Source organism: Pollicipes pollicipes, unplaced genomic scaffold (assembly GCF_011947565.3).
Source record: "Pollicipes pollicipes isolate AB1234 unplaced genomic scaffold, Ppol_2.1 Scaffold_4295;HRSCAF=5057_pilon_pilon_pilon, whole genome shotgun sequence".
Lineage (NCBI taxonomy): Eukaryota > Metazoa > Arthropoda > Thecostraca > Pollicipedomorpha > Pollicipedidae > Pollicipes > Pollicipes pollicipes.
The window spans coordinates 796356-814619 of NW_023596461.1; the positions used below are offsets into that span (position 1 = coordinate 796356).

The 18264-nt window shown below is 50.7% G+C and overlaps 1 protein-coding gene and 1 pseudogene across 1 annotated transcript; both read left to right on the forward strand.

Moving 5' to 3' along the window:
• Positions 1-7685: 7685 nt before the first annotated feature.
• Positions 7686-10627, forward strand: LOC119096491 (dual oxidase-like). The gene is made up of 4 exons (XM_037219405.1): positions 7686-7835; positions 8584-8819; positions 9166-9381; positions 9706-10627. Exons 1-4 carry the CDS (start codon positions 7686-7688, stop codon positions 10625-10627), a joined length of 1524 nt encoding a protein of 507 aa, XP_037075300.1.
• Positions 10628-10640: 13 nt separating this feature from the next.
• Positions 10641-16991, forward strand: LOC119096493 (dual oxidase-like; annotated as a pseudogene).
• Positions 16992-18264: the final 1273 nt, after the last annotated feature.

Here is an 18264-nt window from a genome sequence, read left to right on the forward strand (position 1 = left end):
CCCGGCTGGCGTAGCTCCTGCGCCCGTGCAGGCTCGCCGCCGCACCCCAACGGGTCGGGCGTTGCCAGTGAGCAGTGTTGGTGCGGAAACTGACTGAAATCTTTTGAGGCGTGAAAGGGAGGGAGCGATCTTTTCTTTCCAGATCAATGCATGCACTACGTCTCGTCAACTTTCGACGATTAGCGTGACAAGTGCATTGTACCTACGTTTACTTTGTTAAGCAGGAATCTTCACGCCGTCATTTGTTATCGTAACAACACAGAATATATATATATATATATATATATTATATATAATATACAAGAAACTTGTTGCACAGCGGTGTGACAATGGGAAAAGTTAAGCTACCTCACTTTAGGCCGTTGTCGAAAGCATTGCGTACACAGACAGTCTGGGCCCCTCGGGGCGTACAATGCAAGGAAAACATCGCCAAGGTCAGGATAAGATCCTGGGAGCAGTAACAGCCCATTATATTTTGGACTTTGCGTTGGGGTCAGTTTGATCCCCCTGCAATCACAAGATATGCTGAGCTGATTTCACCAGTCTGAAGTTTAAATTTAGTGCAGGTTGTGAACTACAGTTTGTTAAAACGTGTACAGAAAAACCCAGAAACGTATACAGAGAAACCCAGAAACCCTCCTCCCAGGGTTCACATTCTTGGTATATTCAAGAGTATCAACCCAGGGGTAAAAACACACTTGTATTGTTCGTTCGATCGGTAAATATGATGCAGAGGGTGAAAACAATTAATATCGCAATCAGCTTGTTTGTATTGAACGGGAGTTTTTGGGATCGTATTTTCAAATTTTACATACTATGGAAGCACATGTGACCTACAGCACATGGATAGCGCTTGATTACAGATAGCACTGATATCGAAGAGGTATCTGCTATCAAAAAGATATAAATGCATATACATATATGTATATATAAATATACATAAATAAATAAATATATATATATATATATATACATGGGACTTCCACTTGGACCCATTTTGCCAATATCTTAACATGCTTGCACGACGACGTGGTACTGTATTTGCCCAGCATGAAATGCGGAGCCGTGCTGTTGCACTTAATTTCGCCTTATCTGTCTGTCATAGTCCTTGCTCGAGTATTGTTGTATTCTCGAGTTAAGTATGCCCAGCCAACGACAAAGAAACGCCAGCGCTGCGACCGAAGACGCATCCCGGTAGGTCAAGGCCTGGGATGGGATGTGGGCTGGCCGGGAGGCCACCGTCAGTCATGCGGCGACGTTTTTCACACGCCTTACCAGAACATCAGGTGTGCGAATATTCCTCATCCACTGGATCATGTTTTGTATCGTAGATCACCCCTAGATCACACCTGCGTCAGCTTTCTATTAAGCCATCGGTGGCGTGTCCAGTTGTAGGGTGCTCTTGGGCAACATGATGTGGGAACCAGGCATTCTGGACGACTCTGTCCTTGGCATTTTCCCGTAATCCGCGACCACTGCCGCGATACTGACTTATGAGGTGCGCTCTTTGTAGTGCTGACATTTTGGAGGTAAGCACGCTAATTAGATGCAGCAAGAGCAGAGCCAGACAAATGACTTACTGACCAATTGTAAGGTTAAACAAAGACGTACGCAAAAAACTGGGTGAAGTCCCCATTAGCATTTGGAAGATTACGAATAGAATAGTTCCATTGGCATGCCTTTGATTCAAAAGTATGTGGCATGGTCAGTTTTGCGAGAACGGTGAAAGCGATGGTGAATTGCATGGTGCTGGCACACTCATGACTTTATTAGCCTACCGAACTTTGAAACATACGTAATCTAGGTTGGGTCTAATTAAATTTTTGCTCATCGCCCATTCTCAAGCCTGTAGGTATCCGAGGTGCGTTGAAGGAACTATATCCAGGTTTTTACATCTCCCCAACGCGTTGTGAGGACTGTTGCAACGGTTTTCCACAGCCACACTGTAGTTTTCATAAGGTGAAAATCATACGCTGATGGCAGGAGTTACAGTCTCCGACGATACGCTGCGTGAGAGTTAGCGTCTAACACCAGCTGTAATGCTGACTCAAGTTATGTTGAAAGTGGCCTTTTCCCGTCAATGCATATCACAATTGAAGCGTAAAATGCTCACGTGTTTGCAGATAGGTACACATGTGCAATTCCAGCTTGCCTGACTGCTGTGCAAAGCTACACTTTTGGTAGGAAAACCTACCGGATTTTTCGGACGTTGCAGTCTTCGAGCCGGCGGTACGCTGGTTCAGATGTGGCACATCATTTGAATGCTAGTTCACTTCAAGAGTCGGAAAGTCCCGTTTTCGCCGTTCTTGGCGTTTTTGAACTATTTCCGTACCATTCGTGTCATACTGAACCGCTCTCTTACACCAAGTCCGCCTCCACGCCCCAGCCACAAACTAGCCGGACGTGCATCGACCGTGAGTCCCACTTTTGTGATTGGGTTAAGCTAGCCCACAAATCTGCCCGTGGTGACGCTTCTGCTCATTTTTTGTTGCGGCTATAAAAAGCAAATGCAGATGCGATTACTTGACTGTAACGCGTCTTCCTGAAGAAGGTTTGGATTGCAATTATGCTAGTGGACGCTTCAAATACTGGATTGCCGTGATGTTAAAAGTGTTCATCGCTGTCGTGTTCGGTGACCATGTGTTATATCTTGTAAAGAAAGTTTGTGTGTCCATACTCCAGCTGGCATATCTCCTGCATCCGTGCTAACATGCGATGCTCTTTATATCAAAAGCGACAGCCTAGATGTTAAATGAGATTCTACGTTTTGAAGCGCGCTCCTGAGCATGGCTGAAGTTAGCAGAATATCGGATAAGATTACCGTAGTGCCCACAGTATAGATTAGAAACAAGAATGAAATATATATATATATATATATATATATAATATATATATATATATATATATGTATATGTAATGGCGCATCGTGACGGGACATTTTCTTTTAAGCATGTTTGACTAGAATCGACCGATGATTCCACATTGACAAGCTTTGTGATGCATCTTTTGTCATCTTCCTATTCGTTCGTGGAAATTGACGAGGATATGATGTGCAAGCAATCTTTCATCTTAACGATACTGCTAAGCCGAGAGCCCGGAACCTCGAATGGTGCCTCAAAAAGCTTGCGAATGTGAAATCTGCGGGTCGTTTTTAATCAACATTGCAAGGCAATATATATATATATATATATATATATATATATATATATATATATATCTTGGGTTTAATGCTTTCTACTGAATACCTCAACAAAAAGGCAACTAAGGCATGTATTCAGCTCTTTAGTTTTTTGTTGAGATTAATACCGATGGAGGGCGAGTCCGAAGTATATATATATATATATATATATATATATATATATATATATATATCATCTGTTTCTCCCCCGCAACCACTTCTATAGTCACGTCGGTGCAAGAGGAGGTTTAGCATGACAGATGATAAGAGCATATTTTGAGGAAAAGGATGAGTTTCACCATGGGGTCTTAGCAGCAGTTAAAAAGGCCTTGGATGGGAATTACTGCATCCTGGTTTAAACACGACTTGAGAGAAACTAAATCAATGTGACCTTTCCTGACTGTCTTACAGTTACCACAATCTTTTAAGGCTGTCTCCGCTGATGTTTCGGCTTATCAGCCACGTGAAATAGCCATCTCCCTGTAGCCTGTCCACGCAGGCTAGCTGGTGCTATCTCGGTATGACCTTACCAGAGAAAAAACAATCGATCTCACACGGCTCATATGGCGGTGGAACGATGGCATCTCCGACGGCAGGGTTTCCACCGCAGCTCTGAGAATCGATGGTGATTGACCAGACCCCAAACGACCGGCGTTGGAGTGCTGGCTTGTACAGCGATGACCGCGACCCCGCCGGCTCTCAATCACGGACTGACTGGCAGGCGAATGATATGATCGGCCCGAGCCATGACAATTAACCGCGCGATGTATGTTCGGCTTCGGCGTGGTTGTGATTGAGAAGTTCACGGTTAGGGACGTGCTAGTGCTAGTGAAGTGGTGATAGAACTAGCGTATTGTTGCAACATTGCGGCCTTTAAATTCAGTGAGCATTTTTACTCCTGTCGTGGTGAGACCACTAGCAGGTGTGTTTCAAAACCACTATCAATTCAGAGGGATGGCTACAAAGTGCCCCATGGCACGTTGGTTTGGTTTGGAGCTTAAAGCTTTTCCGACCCTCCGTATATCAGGAGGTATTGGCTGAACGGCATTATGAAGAAATCATTTGCTATATTGACGAACCTCGATGTCCCAAGTTTTGCCCGTGGTCACGAGTGAGCTTGAGCGTAGCTTGAAACGTCGAGTTTTGTCAAATTATTCAAGGCCTGCGGGAGTGCGCAGGATCGTCCGATTTTATGTACATTTTAGCGTAAATTAAACCCGAAATTCCAGGTAACGGACCTGAACCTATCACACAAAAATAGGTAACATAGGGTTTTGAATGAATTTGACGTACATATTACAGGGAAGTTTCTCCAACCACCGCAACATCTGTGTGCTCTCTGTGAGCTTTTCGGGCTTAGTTACGCCGTCTTGTACGGCTGAAATGTCAGGAAATGATTTCAATGTTTGTGTTTCGTCGTCTCATAGCTCTTCATGTAGTAACAGAATGAAACTTACCCCAGTCCACGAATACCTTATGACTTATAAAGGGTAAGATGATATCACCGAAACTCATTTCGCAACCTTTCATGATCTTCGCCCTAGATTACATTGGAGATTCAATATTCATGTTTGGGTGAAAGGGAAGTTATGTACAGTAAAATGTTGATAACGTAACTTGACCGACTCGACCCTCGACCTAAGATCCCACCACACTATTGGCGACACTTACAAATTAGTTGAGTTGATAATACTCCCACTTTTTGCGGGTAAATTAATATAGGTTTAATGCTCACCTTTTGTGGTTTTGCCCTCTCTTGCCCTCCAGACAAGAACAGTGATGTCCATCATGCACATTGTATAACCTTCTCCATGTTTTCGTAATCACCAGACAAGACGAGCTCCATGCTTCCTTAATCACCAGACAAGATGGTGCAGATCTCTCAGAGACAGGGCCGCTTCGAGGATGCAAAGGTCTCCACACATACGGCCGTGCCGACATTTTGACGAGACCGTATCACAATAAGCTGGTGAGGTAGCACGGTTTTCAAAGGTTTCATCCTTACCTTTTGAATAGATGGATTGCTGGGATCAGGCCTCACGCTGAGCAGTGCTCGCTGTGTGAGCCCTGACCTCTACCATCTGATCGTGCAATTCCAGATGGAACGGCGAAACGTGGTGGCGAAATTTTATCGTCCCGCGAAGCTCGGCACGGAGCGTCCCGCCTCTGGACGCCATCTGACCTTAAGCTGCGAACCGCTGGCCTCTGTCAGATGCATCTGGGGCGGAGGCCGCATCTGCCAGGGCGGGCGATAGCGAGTTCCTAGAGCGACTCGACCCACCCCGCCGCGGATGGGAAGATCGGCAGGCGGTCGCTCTAAACCGGGCTATTGGGACGGACGGATGGGAAGTTTTGAGTGAAGTTCCTTGCTTAAGTTGGTAGCACTTTTACGAGGAACATTATGCAAATAGGTAGATAGCAATAAAGCCTTATTCCTCATGGAAATCCAGGACAATGGGGATAAAGATGAGCTGCCCATATCTCCACTATCCTGTTTTGTTTGCGAGCAATAAGCTATTACCGCGGGCTTATCTAAGTTACTTGCTTTTTGTATTATTTCAAACTTAATATCTCACATCTTAATGCAACATTTTGATATATCTGGGGGAAAACCATCCGAAAACGACGGAGAGATCGCTGTTACCACCACGGTGCGTTTTCAAGGCTTCACCTCCAGAGAGAGCGGGGCGCGGAGACGAATGGCTGAGAGAAGGTCGGGCAGGCGGTTGGGGTCCAGGCGGTTGGTCAGAAGCGGGCGGTGGCGGCGGCGGCGGCGGGGGCGCCGCTCACACGAGCGGCGGCGGCGGCGGCGGAGCGTCGGGCGAACCGGCGGCGGCGGCGCGGCGGTGGCGGCCGGCCGGCCGGCGGCGCGCCCTGCGACACGAGCGCCCGAATCCGCCGCTGCGCCAACTTGCGCCGAGTAGAACGGCCCCCACCATGTACACGACCGTCTCCCTCTGGCGCCAGGCCGTCCTCAGGCTGCTGCGGCAGCTTTATCACGGTGCCGGTGGAGCGCTGCGGCTCGCGCACTTTCTGGCCCTTCTTGCCGATGATGCGACCCACCTGGGCGCTGGGCACGGTCATCTCCACCGGCAGGCGAACGTCCTCGATGCCAGCGCATCGATACCCTTCCTCCCGAATTTTGTAGAATATAAAAAACTGGGCCTTCCACTGAGCCTCGGGCGTGCCGAAGGTGGTGACCTTGCGCTCAACCATGGGCTCTATGAGCACCTTGTGGCCGTCAGGCCCCTCACCGCCGGACGAGTCGCGACCGGCCGGCCCGGCCAGCGGCTCCTCCTCCTGCTGGCCAATCTTGACCGAGGCACCCGAGAAACGGACGAGTAATACGTAATAAGCAATAAAACCCACCCACCCAACCCCGGAAGAGAGGCGAAGTCGGCTAGGACAGGGTGCGTGAGGGAGTAACCACTTCTGTAAGATGACTCCTCGCCGCGGCTCCACGTGGCAGCCAAGGCGCTAACCGCTCGACTGTTACGCTCCCAACTGATCGCCACATTCATGGCCAATGCTTCTATACCCGTGCTAGAAAATGTTGAAAGATATCTACGTCGAGACGTGTCAGGCTACCGTTTCAGATGGAGAATGCCCAATATGCTTAGATGATGGAGTTGCCGAAGCGAATATGTTTTAAGTGAAATGTGTTGGAATTATGCTCGTCAACCATGCACATCAAAAGGCGGCGCTGCCTTGTATCCTTTATGGCGCATTCGCCACCTCTGGGTGCTTCCAACATCTGACCGCACAGGATACATTGGATCGACTGTTCTACTAAAATCCGGGTAATCGAGTCTCACGCGGATGTGCAATGTTAAAGCCGGCAGTTGGTCTGTGTGAAATAAATGACGAGGATATTTGAATGCCAATTTTCATGCGTCCTACGGTCTATACATATCTAAGGAATTTATCCCATCCCCATCGACACATATCTAAGGAGCTTATGTTATGACGCTCATTTTGATCCTCAACACAAACTGCGCAGAGCATGAAAAAAAAACTGAGTTGTTTCTTTGAGGATAGCCAACTTGATGAATGAGATAGTTTGATCATGCACTTATCTTGGTGTTACGCTAATAAAAAGCGGATTTATGAGTGTTAATTCATCCAACTGACAGCACAAATTGCACGCAATCTTTTAAATATCCCTCGATGTTTGGTTTCAGCGAGACGTTTCTTTGCAAGGATATGGATCTAGGCAAAAATAACGACATTCATTAACTGTGCCGTTTAAACTCAGGGATGCAAGCATTCAAAGTCTCGTGATGGGCCCAGGTGACTTTTCAACGCAAACTAGCTTCACAGTGCGTTAGCCTGGGCCTGCACCGCTTCCCTCCCTCCTGACGTGCTGTCAGCTCGCCAGGTGTCCGTGACCTCGCCGGCTGCGTTGACGCTGCCTCTGCCAGCCTGCGTCCGCCCTCGTGACCGCTGCCCCCTCCGCCGCCGGCAGGACGTGCTGGAGAACAGCACGGTGGAGGAGCTGCTGATGGGCATGGCGTCGCAGATCGCCGAGCGCGAGGACGCCGTGCTGTGCTCGGACGTGCGCGACAAGCTGTTCGGACCGATGGAGTTCTCGCGCCGCGACCTGGGCGCGCTCAACATCATGCGCGGGCGGGACAACGGCCTGCCCGACTACAACACCGTCCGCAAGTGCTCAAGGTCAGCCCCGCGTCCCATACCCCCTCATCCCCCCCCCCCCCGATGGGGCAGAAAGGTTCACCCTGGAACGGTACTCTGTTCTTGGCGTCCTCTACTCTACTTGAAGACATTTAGGGATGCTGGAGTCGATTTTCTTATCTGCGGGGTGCGTTACATGAGCCCTTGTGTCTTTGAGTCCGTCGTTGGTGCAGTGATGGCTTGCAAAACTACTGTTTGTGGTGTAAGTGCCTTGTTTTTCAATTTCATTCTACCAGTTATGCAGAACGTGCTTTATGTCCCATCGGTCACGTTACGCAGTCATTACAAATACAAACAACTCTCCGCAAAATGGCCCGGACAAGAGTCATGTCCTGTCCCGCATCTTATGATGATGGGAAAAGAAATCAGCATCTCGATCTTCTTCAAGACGATCTGCTGGCATTTCAGGGAATGGAATCAAAATGAAATTTCAGACAATGATGTGTTAGTGAAATCTATGTCATGAGCCTTTTCACAACATTTACACACATGCGACAAATGGGATGGTCAATAGATCCTCTAAAGGCATTTCTTCCGCGCGGAAATTTGAATGACCGAAAGCAAGTATGCCTGTGAGAGATGAATGAATGAGGATAGCGAGTGTCGTTCCGCGCTGGAGTACCGGAGCGCTGTCGTCACTTGGCAAGAGCGGTCGTCACGAACGTTCCCAGTGTCTCGCGCCACTGACACCTGCCTTGCCTTTCCCACGGCAGCTGCCAATGATCAAGAATCTGACCGAGGTGAACCCGGAGCTGGCCAGCGAGCGGCCCGAGCTATTCAAGAAGCTGATGGACGCCTACGGAGACGAGATGATGAACATTGACCTCTACGTGGGGGGCATGCTGGAAAGCCGGGACGGGCCTGGCCAGCTCTTCCGTGCCATCATCAAGGAGCAGTTCCAGAGACTTCGTGACGCCGACCGGTTCTGGTTCGAGAACACCGAGAACGGGTGAGCGGGGAATGGGCGGGAGTGCCATGGGTGGAGGGGGAACGTACCGTAATCGGGGGTCGAGTGAATGTAGATCTGGGCATCGGTTGGCCGGGCTCGCTGGGTCAAATCAGCAGGTCGACCGACCTGTGTAAATATTGCGAATCACCTTACCAACTAGGTGCGTCGCATATAAGTCGGCGGAGTAACGTTCCTGCCTACACATGGGCTACTGATGCACAAAAAGTGAGTAAATTTGTCATGCCTGCATTATCCTCACACGCGCGAGTGAAGCTACATTTCTGCTGTATTGGCATTTGGGACGCTGAAGACGAACCTGCCTAACCGTGCCTTGCACACACCACAGCATCTTCACGGAGACGGAGGTGGAGGCAGTCAAGAGGGTGCGCCTCTACGACATCATCCGGGCCACCACGGACATCGGCAGCGGGGACCTCCAGGAGACCGTCTTCTTCCACTTGGCCGACGACCCGTGTCCGCAGCCAATGCAGCTCAACGCCAGCAAGATGGAGCCGTGCCGGCTGCTCGGCGGACACGACTATTTCCAGGTGACGCGCAGGACGTCACTGCCAGCGAACTGACGGGTTTTGGCTCCTGTGACAAGGTGGAGCAAATCAAAATGAGTAAACGGTGCATTTCAGGTTAAGAATTGAAATACGATGCATTGCGGTTAATGGGAGGCATTTTGATGCGAACGCTTTCGTATTTGGAAACTTGGGACACGACTTAGATAATTAATATGCAGAATGGCGTTCAGTATTTGTCCAGTTTCTTGTACATGCAATATTTAAGCAGCGTACAACAAGGCCGTGTCTTTTTGTGCCGGCATATGGCAAAGCTGGTTTCTCCAGCAGAGCCCGCCGCTCTGACTGTCCGTCTGTCGCAGGGCAACGAGGGTAACGTACATCTACGCCTGCATCTTCCTGGCTGCCGTACCGCTGCTGTGCATGGGAGCCGCCTACGGCGTGGTCAAGCTGCAGAACAGGGCGCGCCGCCGCTACCGCATGAAGCAGGAGGAGAACAACAACGGCAGGTCCACGGACAAGATGTTCGTCACCGAGTGGCTGCATCAGAACCACCGGCGCAACGTCAAGATCAAGTTCGGCCCGGACGTGGCCTTCCATACGGTCAACAGAAAGGGTATCAAGCTGCGCACGGCCCGCTTCGGCAGCGTGGAGACGGTGGTGGTGGAGGTGACGGACGACGTGCGTGGCAAGCCCATGTGCCTGGTCCGCGTGCCCGGCGACCATGACGTCGTGCTTGACTTCGACTCGGTTAACCTACGCAAGCGCTTCCTGGCGAAGTTGGAGCAGTTCCTGGCTGGTCACAACAAGTCGATAGAGACCGTGTCCACCTACAAGGAGCAGATGCTGCAGAATGCCGACACCAAGGAGCGTCGCCAGAAGCGGCTAGAGCACTTCTTCCGCGAAGCCTATTCGCTGTCGTTCGGCAGGAAGCCGGGAGAGAAGAAGGTGGAGGTGTCCAACGACATCATCATGGTGATGCGCACGTCACTCACGAAGCGTGAATTTGCCAGCGCGCTCGGCATGAAGGCCGACTCGGTGTTCGTGCAGAAGATGTTCAACGTGGTGGACAAGGATGGCGACGGGCAGATCAGCTTCCAGGAGTTCCTCGAAACCGTGGAGCTGTTCTCGCGCGGCACCATCGACAACAAGCTGCGCATAATTTTCGACATGTGCGATAACGACCGCAACGGCACCATCGACAAGGACGAGCTGTCCGAGATGTTGCGCTCCTTGGTCGAGATTGCCAAGACCAACAGTCTGACGGACGCCCAAGTCGATTGAACTCATCGACGGCATGTTCCTGTCGGCCGGGCTGGAGGACAAGGACGTCATGACGTACGACGACTTTAAGCTCTTGATGAAGGAGTTCAAGGGTGACCTAGTGGCGATTGGACTGGATTGCAAGGGCGCAAAACAAAACTTCCTTGACACATCGACAAATATTGCCAGGTAAATCAAACTCATAGCAAGGTGATCTACCCTTTTCTACATCTGTCATATATCGTACATATATTGAACCGGCATTACCCTAGCGGAATGTTGGAGTCAGTGTCTTCGTAACAGGCAGTGTCTAGGATGGAATGTATTCCTGAGGCCATCCATTGCACAAAGTCGGTCACATTTCAAGGAAAAGTGCCTTTTGTGACTCTACCCGGGAGTTGCCGTGCTTCACGACCGATTAGTTCCGGCCGCCAGACTCGCCTTGTACTGAACTTAGGTGCCGGCAAGCTAACAACTCTTGATGTATGTTTGGGTTCCTAACCAAGCGTGTATTTTTTGTGCTCGAAGTATCTTATGCAACATGAATATTTCTCACGGCCGATGATGATGGCGATCACGAACACCTGAAGAGTTACGCCGAGCTAAGTTGCCCGGCCAATTTGCCTTGGGATGACTTGCATCGATGGGACTGTAAGTCACGTGCTTTATAAGGGCCTGAATGCCGTAATCTGAACAAACAGGTCCATCAGCATTCCTGATTGGGGCGAGCGCACGCAACACTCGTTTTCCGAGCAGCAAAGCCGACAATTCCCTTTGTCATGCCCTCAGGATGCCCAGCTTCCTGATGGACTCGTCTAATGAGAGACGGGAGCACTGGTTCTGGAAGAGGTGGGACGGCTGGGTGACCTTCCTGGAGGAGAACCGGCAGAACATCTTCTACCTCTTCCTCTTCTATGTCATTACTGTAGCATTGTTTGTTGAGCGGTTTGCACGTAAGTGTAATTTATGGTGCTATTTGATTATTCGCATTTGTCATCGAGGTACCATTGTCAGCACTTACCATTGTGTGGAGCTGAGTTACTTTCGCAAAAAGCGAGATTGAAGAGTAGCCTCTGCAAGCTGTGATAGGTTGGGAAATCGTGATAACGTATTCGCTTAGTACGCAGCATTATTAGACCTTCTCCCTGCTTACTTATCTGCCATTCACCATGCTTAGCCGGTGTGGTGATGCTTCGCCGCTTGGCTTGTTTTGGGTCAACAGAAGCAATGGGTTTTCTATGTCACAAAGGAGCAGCAATGTGACAATCGTATATTCACCGTACGTTTTGCTACCTTGTGCGTACCCTTAGCATGCTACACGCTGCAAGGAGGCGCGTAACACAAGTTCTCCTGTTGCAGACTATTCGTTTTTGGCCGAGCACACGGACCTGCGTCACGTGATGGGCGTAGGCATCTCCATCACGCGCGGTGCCGCCGCCTCCCTCTCTTTCTGCTACTCCCTGCTGCTGCTGACCATGTCCAGGAACATCCTGACCATGATGAAGAACTACGCCATTCAGCAGTACATCCCCATCGACTCTCACATCCAGTTCCATAAGATCGTCGCATGCACGGCGCTCTTTTTCACGGTGCTGCACTCTGTCGGCCACCTGGTGAACTTCTACCACGTCTCCACCCAGAGTTTGGACAACCTGCGCTGTCTCATGACGGAGATGACGTTCCAGAGCGACGCCAGGCCTGGCATCGGCTACTGGCTCTTCTGCACACTTACCGGTGCGTGTGCAACCGATATGACAACAATTCCGCGGTATTGGTATGGGCGTTGTGGTCATCGAAATAGTGGGTAATAAAGCTGTAATTCCAGCAGCATCATGATGTACATTCAGTACGCCACGCTTCCCCTGCCTTGGTGTCGTCCCATAGTCCGTCTCTTTTTTGCCATTAAGAGAAAGCTATTTCAGATGTCTTACCATATTTTATCGGAACTCAGCTGAATCCATTCAAAATATCTACCAGCAGATGATCGGCATAACCGGATTTGCCCCTAATGTTTTGTTTCCTCTCTCGCTATTTCAGGAGTGACTGGCGTCATTCTGTACATCATCGTGATGATCATATTCATCTTTGCTCATCCGCTCGTCAGGAAACGGGCTTACAAATATTCTGGTACTCACACACGCTATACTACCTGCTGTACATCTTGTCCCTGGTGCACGGACTGGCCCGCCTGACTGGAGCACCCAGGTACGGAACTGCTGCCTCCGTGAGGGCGTCTTGTCGTGCCGAGGACTGATGTTGATCACTGACACTTCTGCACCAGTGTGCACGGAAATATTCTGTGGCTTGGAGTCTCCGATTTTTTAAGGGGATGCTTCTTTTTCTGAAGTTCCAATCATTCACGTGTAATGGTACCCATGAACCCTAAAGTGTCTTATAAAGTGAAAACACGGACGCCATCAATGCAGACATATATATATATATATATATATATATATATATATATATATATATATATATATATATATATATATATATATATATATATGTGTGTGTGTGTGTGTGTGTGTGTGTGTGTGTGTGTGTGTGTGTGTGGTGTGTGTGTGTGTGTGTGTGTGTGTGTGTGTGTGTGTGTGTGTGTGTGTGTGTGTGTGTGTGTGTGTGTATTTCTAGATGTAAACACGCAAGTATATACACATATTTACATATATCGGCATGTAAACGGGCATATGTGCACACACACACACACACACACACACACACACACACACACACACACACATATATATATATATATATATATATATATATATATATATATATATATATATATATATATATATATATATATATATATATATATATATATATATATATATATATATATATATATACATTTCGTGTGTGTTTATTAACGCGTGTTTATTCATCGTCATCAGGAGCAATGCGAGAAACAGCTCTCCTGATACCGTTCCGCAAAGCTGTAAGCTCAGGGACGGGCACGGTGTTGTTGTTCCAGGTTCTGGATGTTCTTCGTCGGCCCGGCGGTTGTCTACACCTTTGACAGGATCATCAGCCTGCGAACCAAATACATGGAGCTGGACATCATTGAGACGGAGCTGCTGCCATCTGATGTGTTGCGAGTGAAGTTCTACCGGCCGCCCAACTTCCAATACCACTCGGGTGAGTGCAGGGGTCGATGTCAGCAGGCATCGTAATCCCGTGTAGCCAGCAGAATATCAGGGGGACGGCGTGTGATGCCTGGTGATATATGTGACGACGGTGTGTGATGTCCGGTGATAATGGTGACGACGATTGTTTGTGGCCAGGGGCGTGCGCAGGACATTACAAGGTGTGGGGGGGGGGGGGGGTCCAACTCGATGCACTTTCACTAAAAACCGAACTTATCGCAACGCAGACGGGCAAAACTTTCTTCCATTTCCTAAAATAGCACGATATATCCTCCATTTATGGTAGCCTGTCTACCTCGTACTGAATGCCAACATTCAATTAAGTACATCTTAGTACCTGTCATAAATTTGGTAAGATGGGAGGTACGTGCGCACGGGACTTCTATGTGCGAGCACCCCTGTTTGCGGCTAATGGACGTTGTGCTGGATTCGCCGTGGGAAATTGTTTTATAGGGTGACTGGCAACGTTTTCCCACGATGCTTGGCCTGGCCCGTCCACACAGCATGTGAAACGGTCTCAGAGGCCGGGGAGTGTTCCGTCGTGTTTAACGCGGACCGCATGTGCCCTGCGCTCGCGGTGTTTACATTCCGCCTGATCAAGAGGTCCGGGTCCCACTAACCAGCGCAAACAACTTTCACTGGCCCCGGTCCCTGCCATAGAGAAGCTGCTGACCTTGGAGTTACACGTCTCGATAAATCACCACGAATGTGTATTCCTTTTCACACATGTTTTTCGCCACTGACGGCCACATGTAGATTACTTATCTTACGTAGGAGTCTTTCGTGGGAAGCCCCTGGCTATATCTCCGCCAGCGCAGTCATAAATCATCGAAGTCCACAACACCGCGACGACCCACGCCGCGCCATACGAACTTCTCCCAGTCCGAGGCGGCCACAGACTACCACATCGGTAAACACACGTGCGGCAACACAGGCGTTCGTTTCAGGCGAGTGGGTGCGGCTGGCCTGCACGTCGGTGGGCGATGAGTACCCACAGCTTCACCCTGACCTCGGCGCCGCACGAGAACTTCCTCTCCTGCCACATCAAGGCTCAGGGACCCTGGACGTGGAAGCTGAGGAACTTCTTCGATCCCCTCAACTACGTACTCGAGGAGGACGCACAAACGCCGAGGGTGAGACCCCGACAGCGGCTGTGCTGTGTCTCCTGGTTTGTAGTTTGGCATGTATCAGCCATCTCGGTAATGTTTGGTGTGTGTGACGAAAGCATAATGCTAATGTTTAACTACTTACTAAGCGTGGAAAGGTATCGAAGGCATACAACGGTAAAATTACGTCTCTTGCTGGTTGCTGACTGTGGCGAAATGCTTTAGACGTGTCGTCATTGTTTACGAGCAGTCTTTAGCCAGCAGCGCGCACAGTAGAGCCCAGGAATTCTTCGTGTTTTGCCCATCTTGCGATTGCGCGGACCGTGTTTGGCCTCCGCCGCGCGGCACCAGAACAGTCGGCAGCCCGACCCTCCCCCCAGATCCGTCTGGAGGGGCCGTTTGGCGGCGGGCAACCAGGATTGGTACAAGTTCGAGGTCGCCGTGATGGTGGGCGCGGCATCGGCGTCACCCCGTACGCCTCCATCCTCAACGACCTGGTGTTCGGCACGTCCACCAACCGCTACTCGGGCGTCTCTTGCAAGAAGGTGGGGGCTCGTGCCGCTCCGGCACCGTGGGCGGCTACAGCTGCCAGGGCGGAGGCGGTCGACCTCGCTAGTAGTGGGGAGGGGCAGTGCCCCCGTACGTGGGAAGGGGGCGACTGTCCCAGGCCGGGAATAATTTGCTTCGTCATCGCAGAACCGTAGACTAAGCAAGGTAGGTTTATAGCCCACACGATCTGGTGGCTAGCACATGACACTGATTATTTGGATACATGTTGCAGGTGTACTTACCTTTGGATATGTCCTTCCCACAAGAGCTTCGATGGTTTATCGATGTGCTCCGAGACCGTAGAGAAAAGGACAGTCACCTCAAGTCTGGAGTATCACATCTTCATCACGCAGTTCTTCCACAAGTTCGACATTCGGACCACTATGTTGGTAAGAAAGCTGAAACTTTGTTATTTTTACTGATAACAGGTTACGTTTTTTCCTTATTCGGGACGCTTTCAGTTTAAAAATGATGCGGCAGAAAATTAAAGCGTCTAATATAGTTGTTGTCAGCAAGAAGGCAGTAGCCACCGATCTGGTTGTGCGTTTCGTTTCTGAAATACAGCGTTTTACATCTCCTTACTTCTCTTGACAGACGTTTTGCTGTTAGGTAACCACGAGCGCACGTAAGCGTCAAGTTCACAGACAGAACTCTTGGCCTTTCAGGTGATATGATCACGACACTCGTGATGGTCTTGCGAGACGTCCCTGTCTGTCGCAAACGGATGCCTCTTTCGCAGTACATCTGCCGGAGAACCACTTCCAGCGCCTGTCAAACAGATCCATGTTCACCGGTCTGGAAAGCAGTCAACCACTTCGGCCGTCCGACATGTCGTCCTTCTTCAAGTTCATCCAGAAGAAGCACAACTAGTACGTGGCTGTGCTCCGAGGCTTAGAATGAGCTGGTGCATGAACGGTACAAGTGGTAAACAGAAACCACATCATGTGATTTATGGTGATAATTATGGGGCGTACTACGATGCAAACACTGCATTCACACAGCTGTTGTGACAACGTTAGGGCCTCTACCACCCAGTGGTATGGCAACAGATGCGGTTATAGAGCGCAGGCAGGGCAGAAGTGGAACATGGAGCAATTCGCGCTGGGTTTTCGTTATTTGAGCAGAGCCCTTTTTAGGCATTATCACTTGGAATCCTAACTTAAGACCCCCTGTACGCCACAGTTCTCTTAATCTAGTCTTTGGGGCGGTCTGCAGTAGAAATATTTGCGTCGACTTGAAGACCGATCCCTACTGCGGCTCAATAGTTGGTTGCCGTCGTATGATGTCACGTGTTGTGTTGTGACGCGTGGAGTGGATTGCCTCTGCCTCCCCTCCCTTCCCCTCCCCCCTCCGGTGAGGTGAGATGACGCGTGACGAGGCCGCTTCGCCCTTCCAGGTGTCCAAGATCGGCGTGTTCAGCTGCGGGCCGCGACCGCTCACAAAAGTCGGTCAGCAACGCGTGCGACGACGTCAACAAGGGCCGCAAGCAGCCGTACTTCATCCACCATTTCGAGAACTTCGGCTAGACGGCGGGCTCGGGCGCCCCGAAGAGCGGTAGCCGGCTCGGGCGCCGGGTCGGCCGCCTGTAGGGTGAACTGGCGGCGGGAGCGGGATGGAGCGGGATGGAGGGGGGGCGAGGAGGAGAGGAGGAGAGGGAGGGCAATAACAGAGGAGAGCAGAGAGGGGGAGAGAGAGGAGAGGGAAGGAGGGATGAGAGGAGAGGAGAGAGGGAGGGAGAGAAAGAGAGAAGGCAGAGAGAGAGAGAGGAGAGAGGAGAGAGAGAGAGAGAGAGAGAGAGAGAGAGAGAGAGAGAGAGGAGAGAGAGAGAGAGAGAGAGAGAGAGAGAGAGAGAGGAGGAGAGAGATGAGAGAGAGAGAGACGAGAGAGGGAGAGAGAGGAAGAGAGAGAGAGAGAGAGATGAGAGAGAGAGAGAGGAGGAGAGAGAGGAGAGGAGAGAGAGAGAGAGGAGAGAGAGAGAGAGAGAGAGAGAGAGAAGAGGAGAGAGAGAGAGAGGAGAGAGAGGAGAGAGGAGAGAGAGAGAGAGAGAGAGAGAGAGAGAAGAGAGAGAGACGAGAGAGAGATGAGAGAGAGAGAGAGAGAGAGTTTGCGAAGGAAGTGGAACAAAACAAGAAGGGGCCGAGTCAGGCGTGGCTATCCCCGCCAGTGGAGTAACCCGCCGGTTCCCACGCTCCCCCTCCCTGTCGTCACGTGGCATGGCCCGTCCCCGCCGGCTGCGTGCCCCACTCGTCAAACCTGCGTGATACCACTGCAGTGTAGCACCAGACATCGGCTTTGACCCAGAGCCTGCCGCCGGGCCGGCTGCCGAGGGCCGCCAGACGGAGCGTTTCGTCGTTCGGGTGGCATCGAATGCCGTCACTGCGCGTACGTCGGCGTCAGATGACACTGTGCATGCGTCGGTGTCAGATGACACTGTGCGTGCGTCGGCGTCAGATGACACTGCGTGTGTGTGTGTATGTGTGTGTGTGTGTCGGTTTCCGATGACACTGTGTGCGTCGGTGTCAGATGACACTACGTGTGCGTCGGCGTCAGATGACACTGCGCCTGCATCGGTATCACTGAATGACACTGCACGTTTGTTGGTGTCGCCGAATGACACTGTGCATGTGTCGGTGTCGCCGAATGGCACTGCACGTGCGTCGGTTTCACGTGCTCTGCGCCTCCGTCTGTGAGGGCGCCAGAGAAGCTCATCCCAGCTCAGTCACAGTGAACGCGCACGCTCACCGCCGCGCTCACCGCCCTCCGCGCGGCCGGACAAGCTTACCACAGTTACCTGGACCGGCATTCGGAGCCGGTGCCGCTGAGCGCGCAGGCCTGAGCTGGCGCTGCTCAGTGC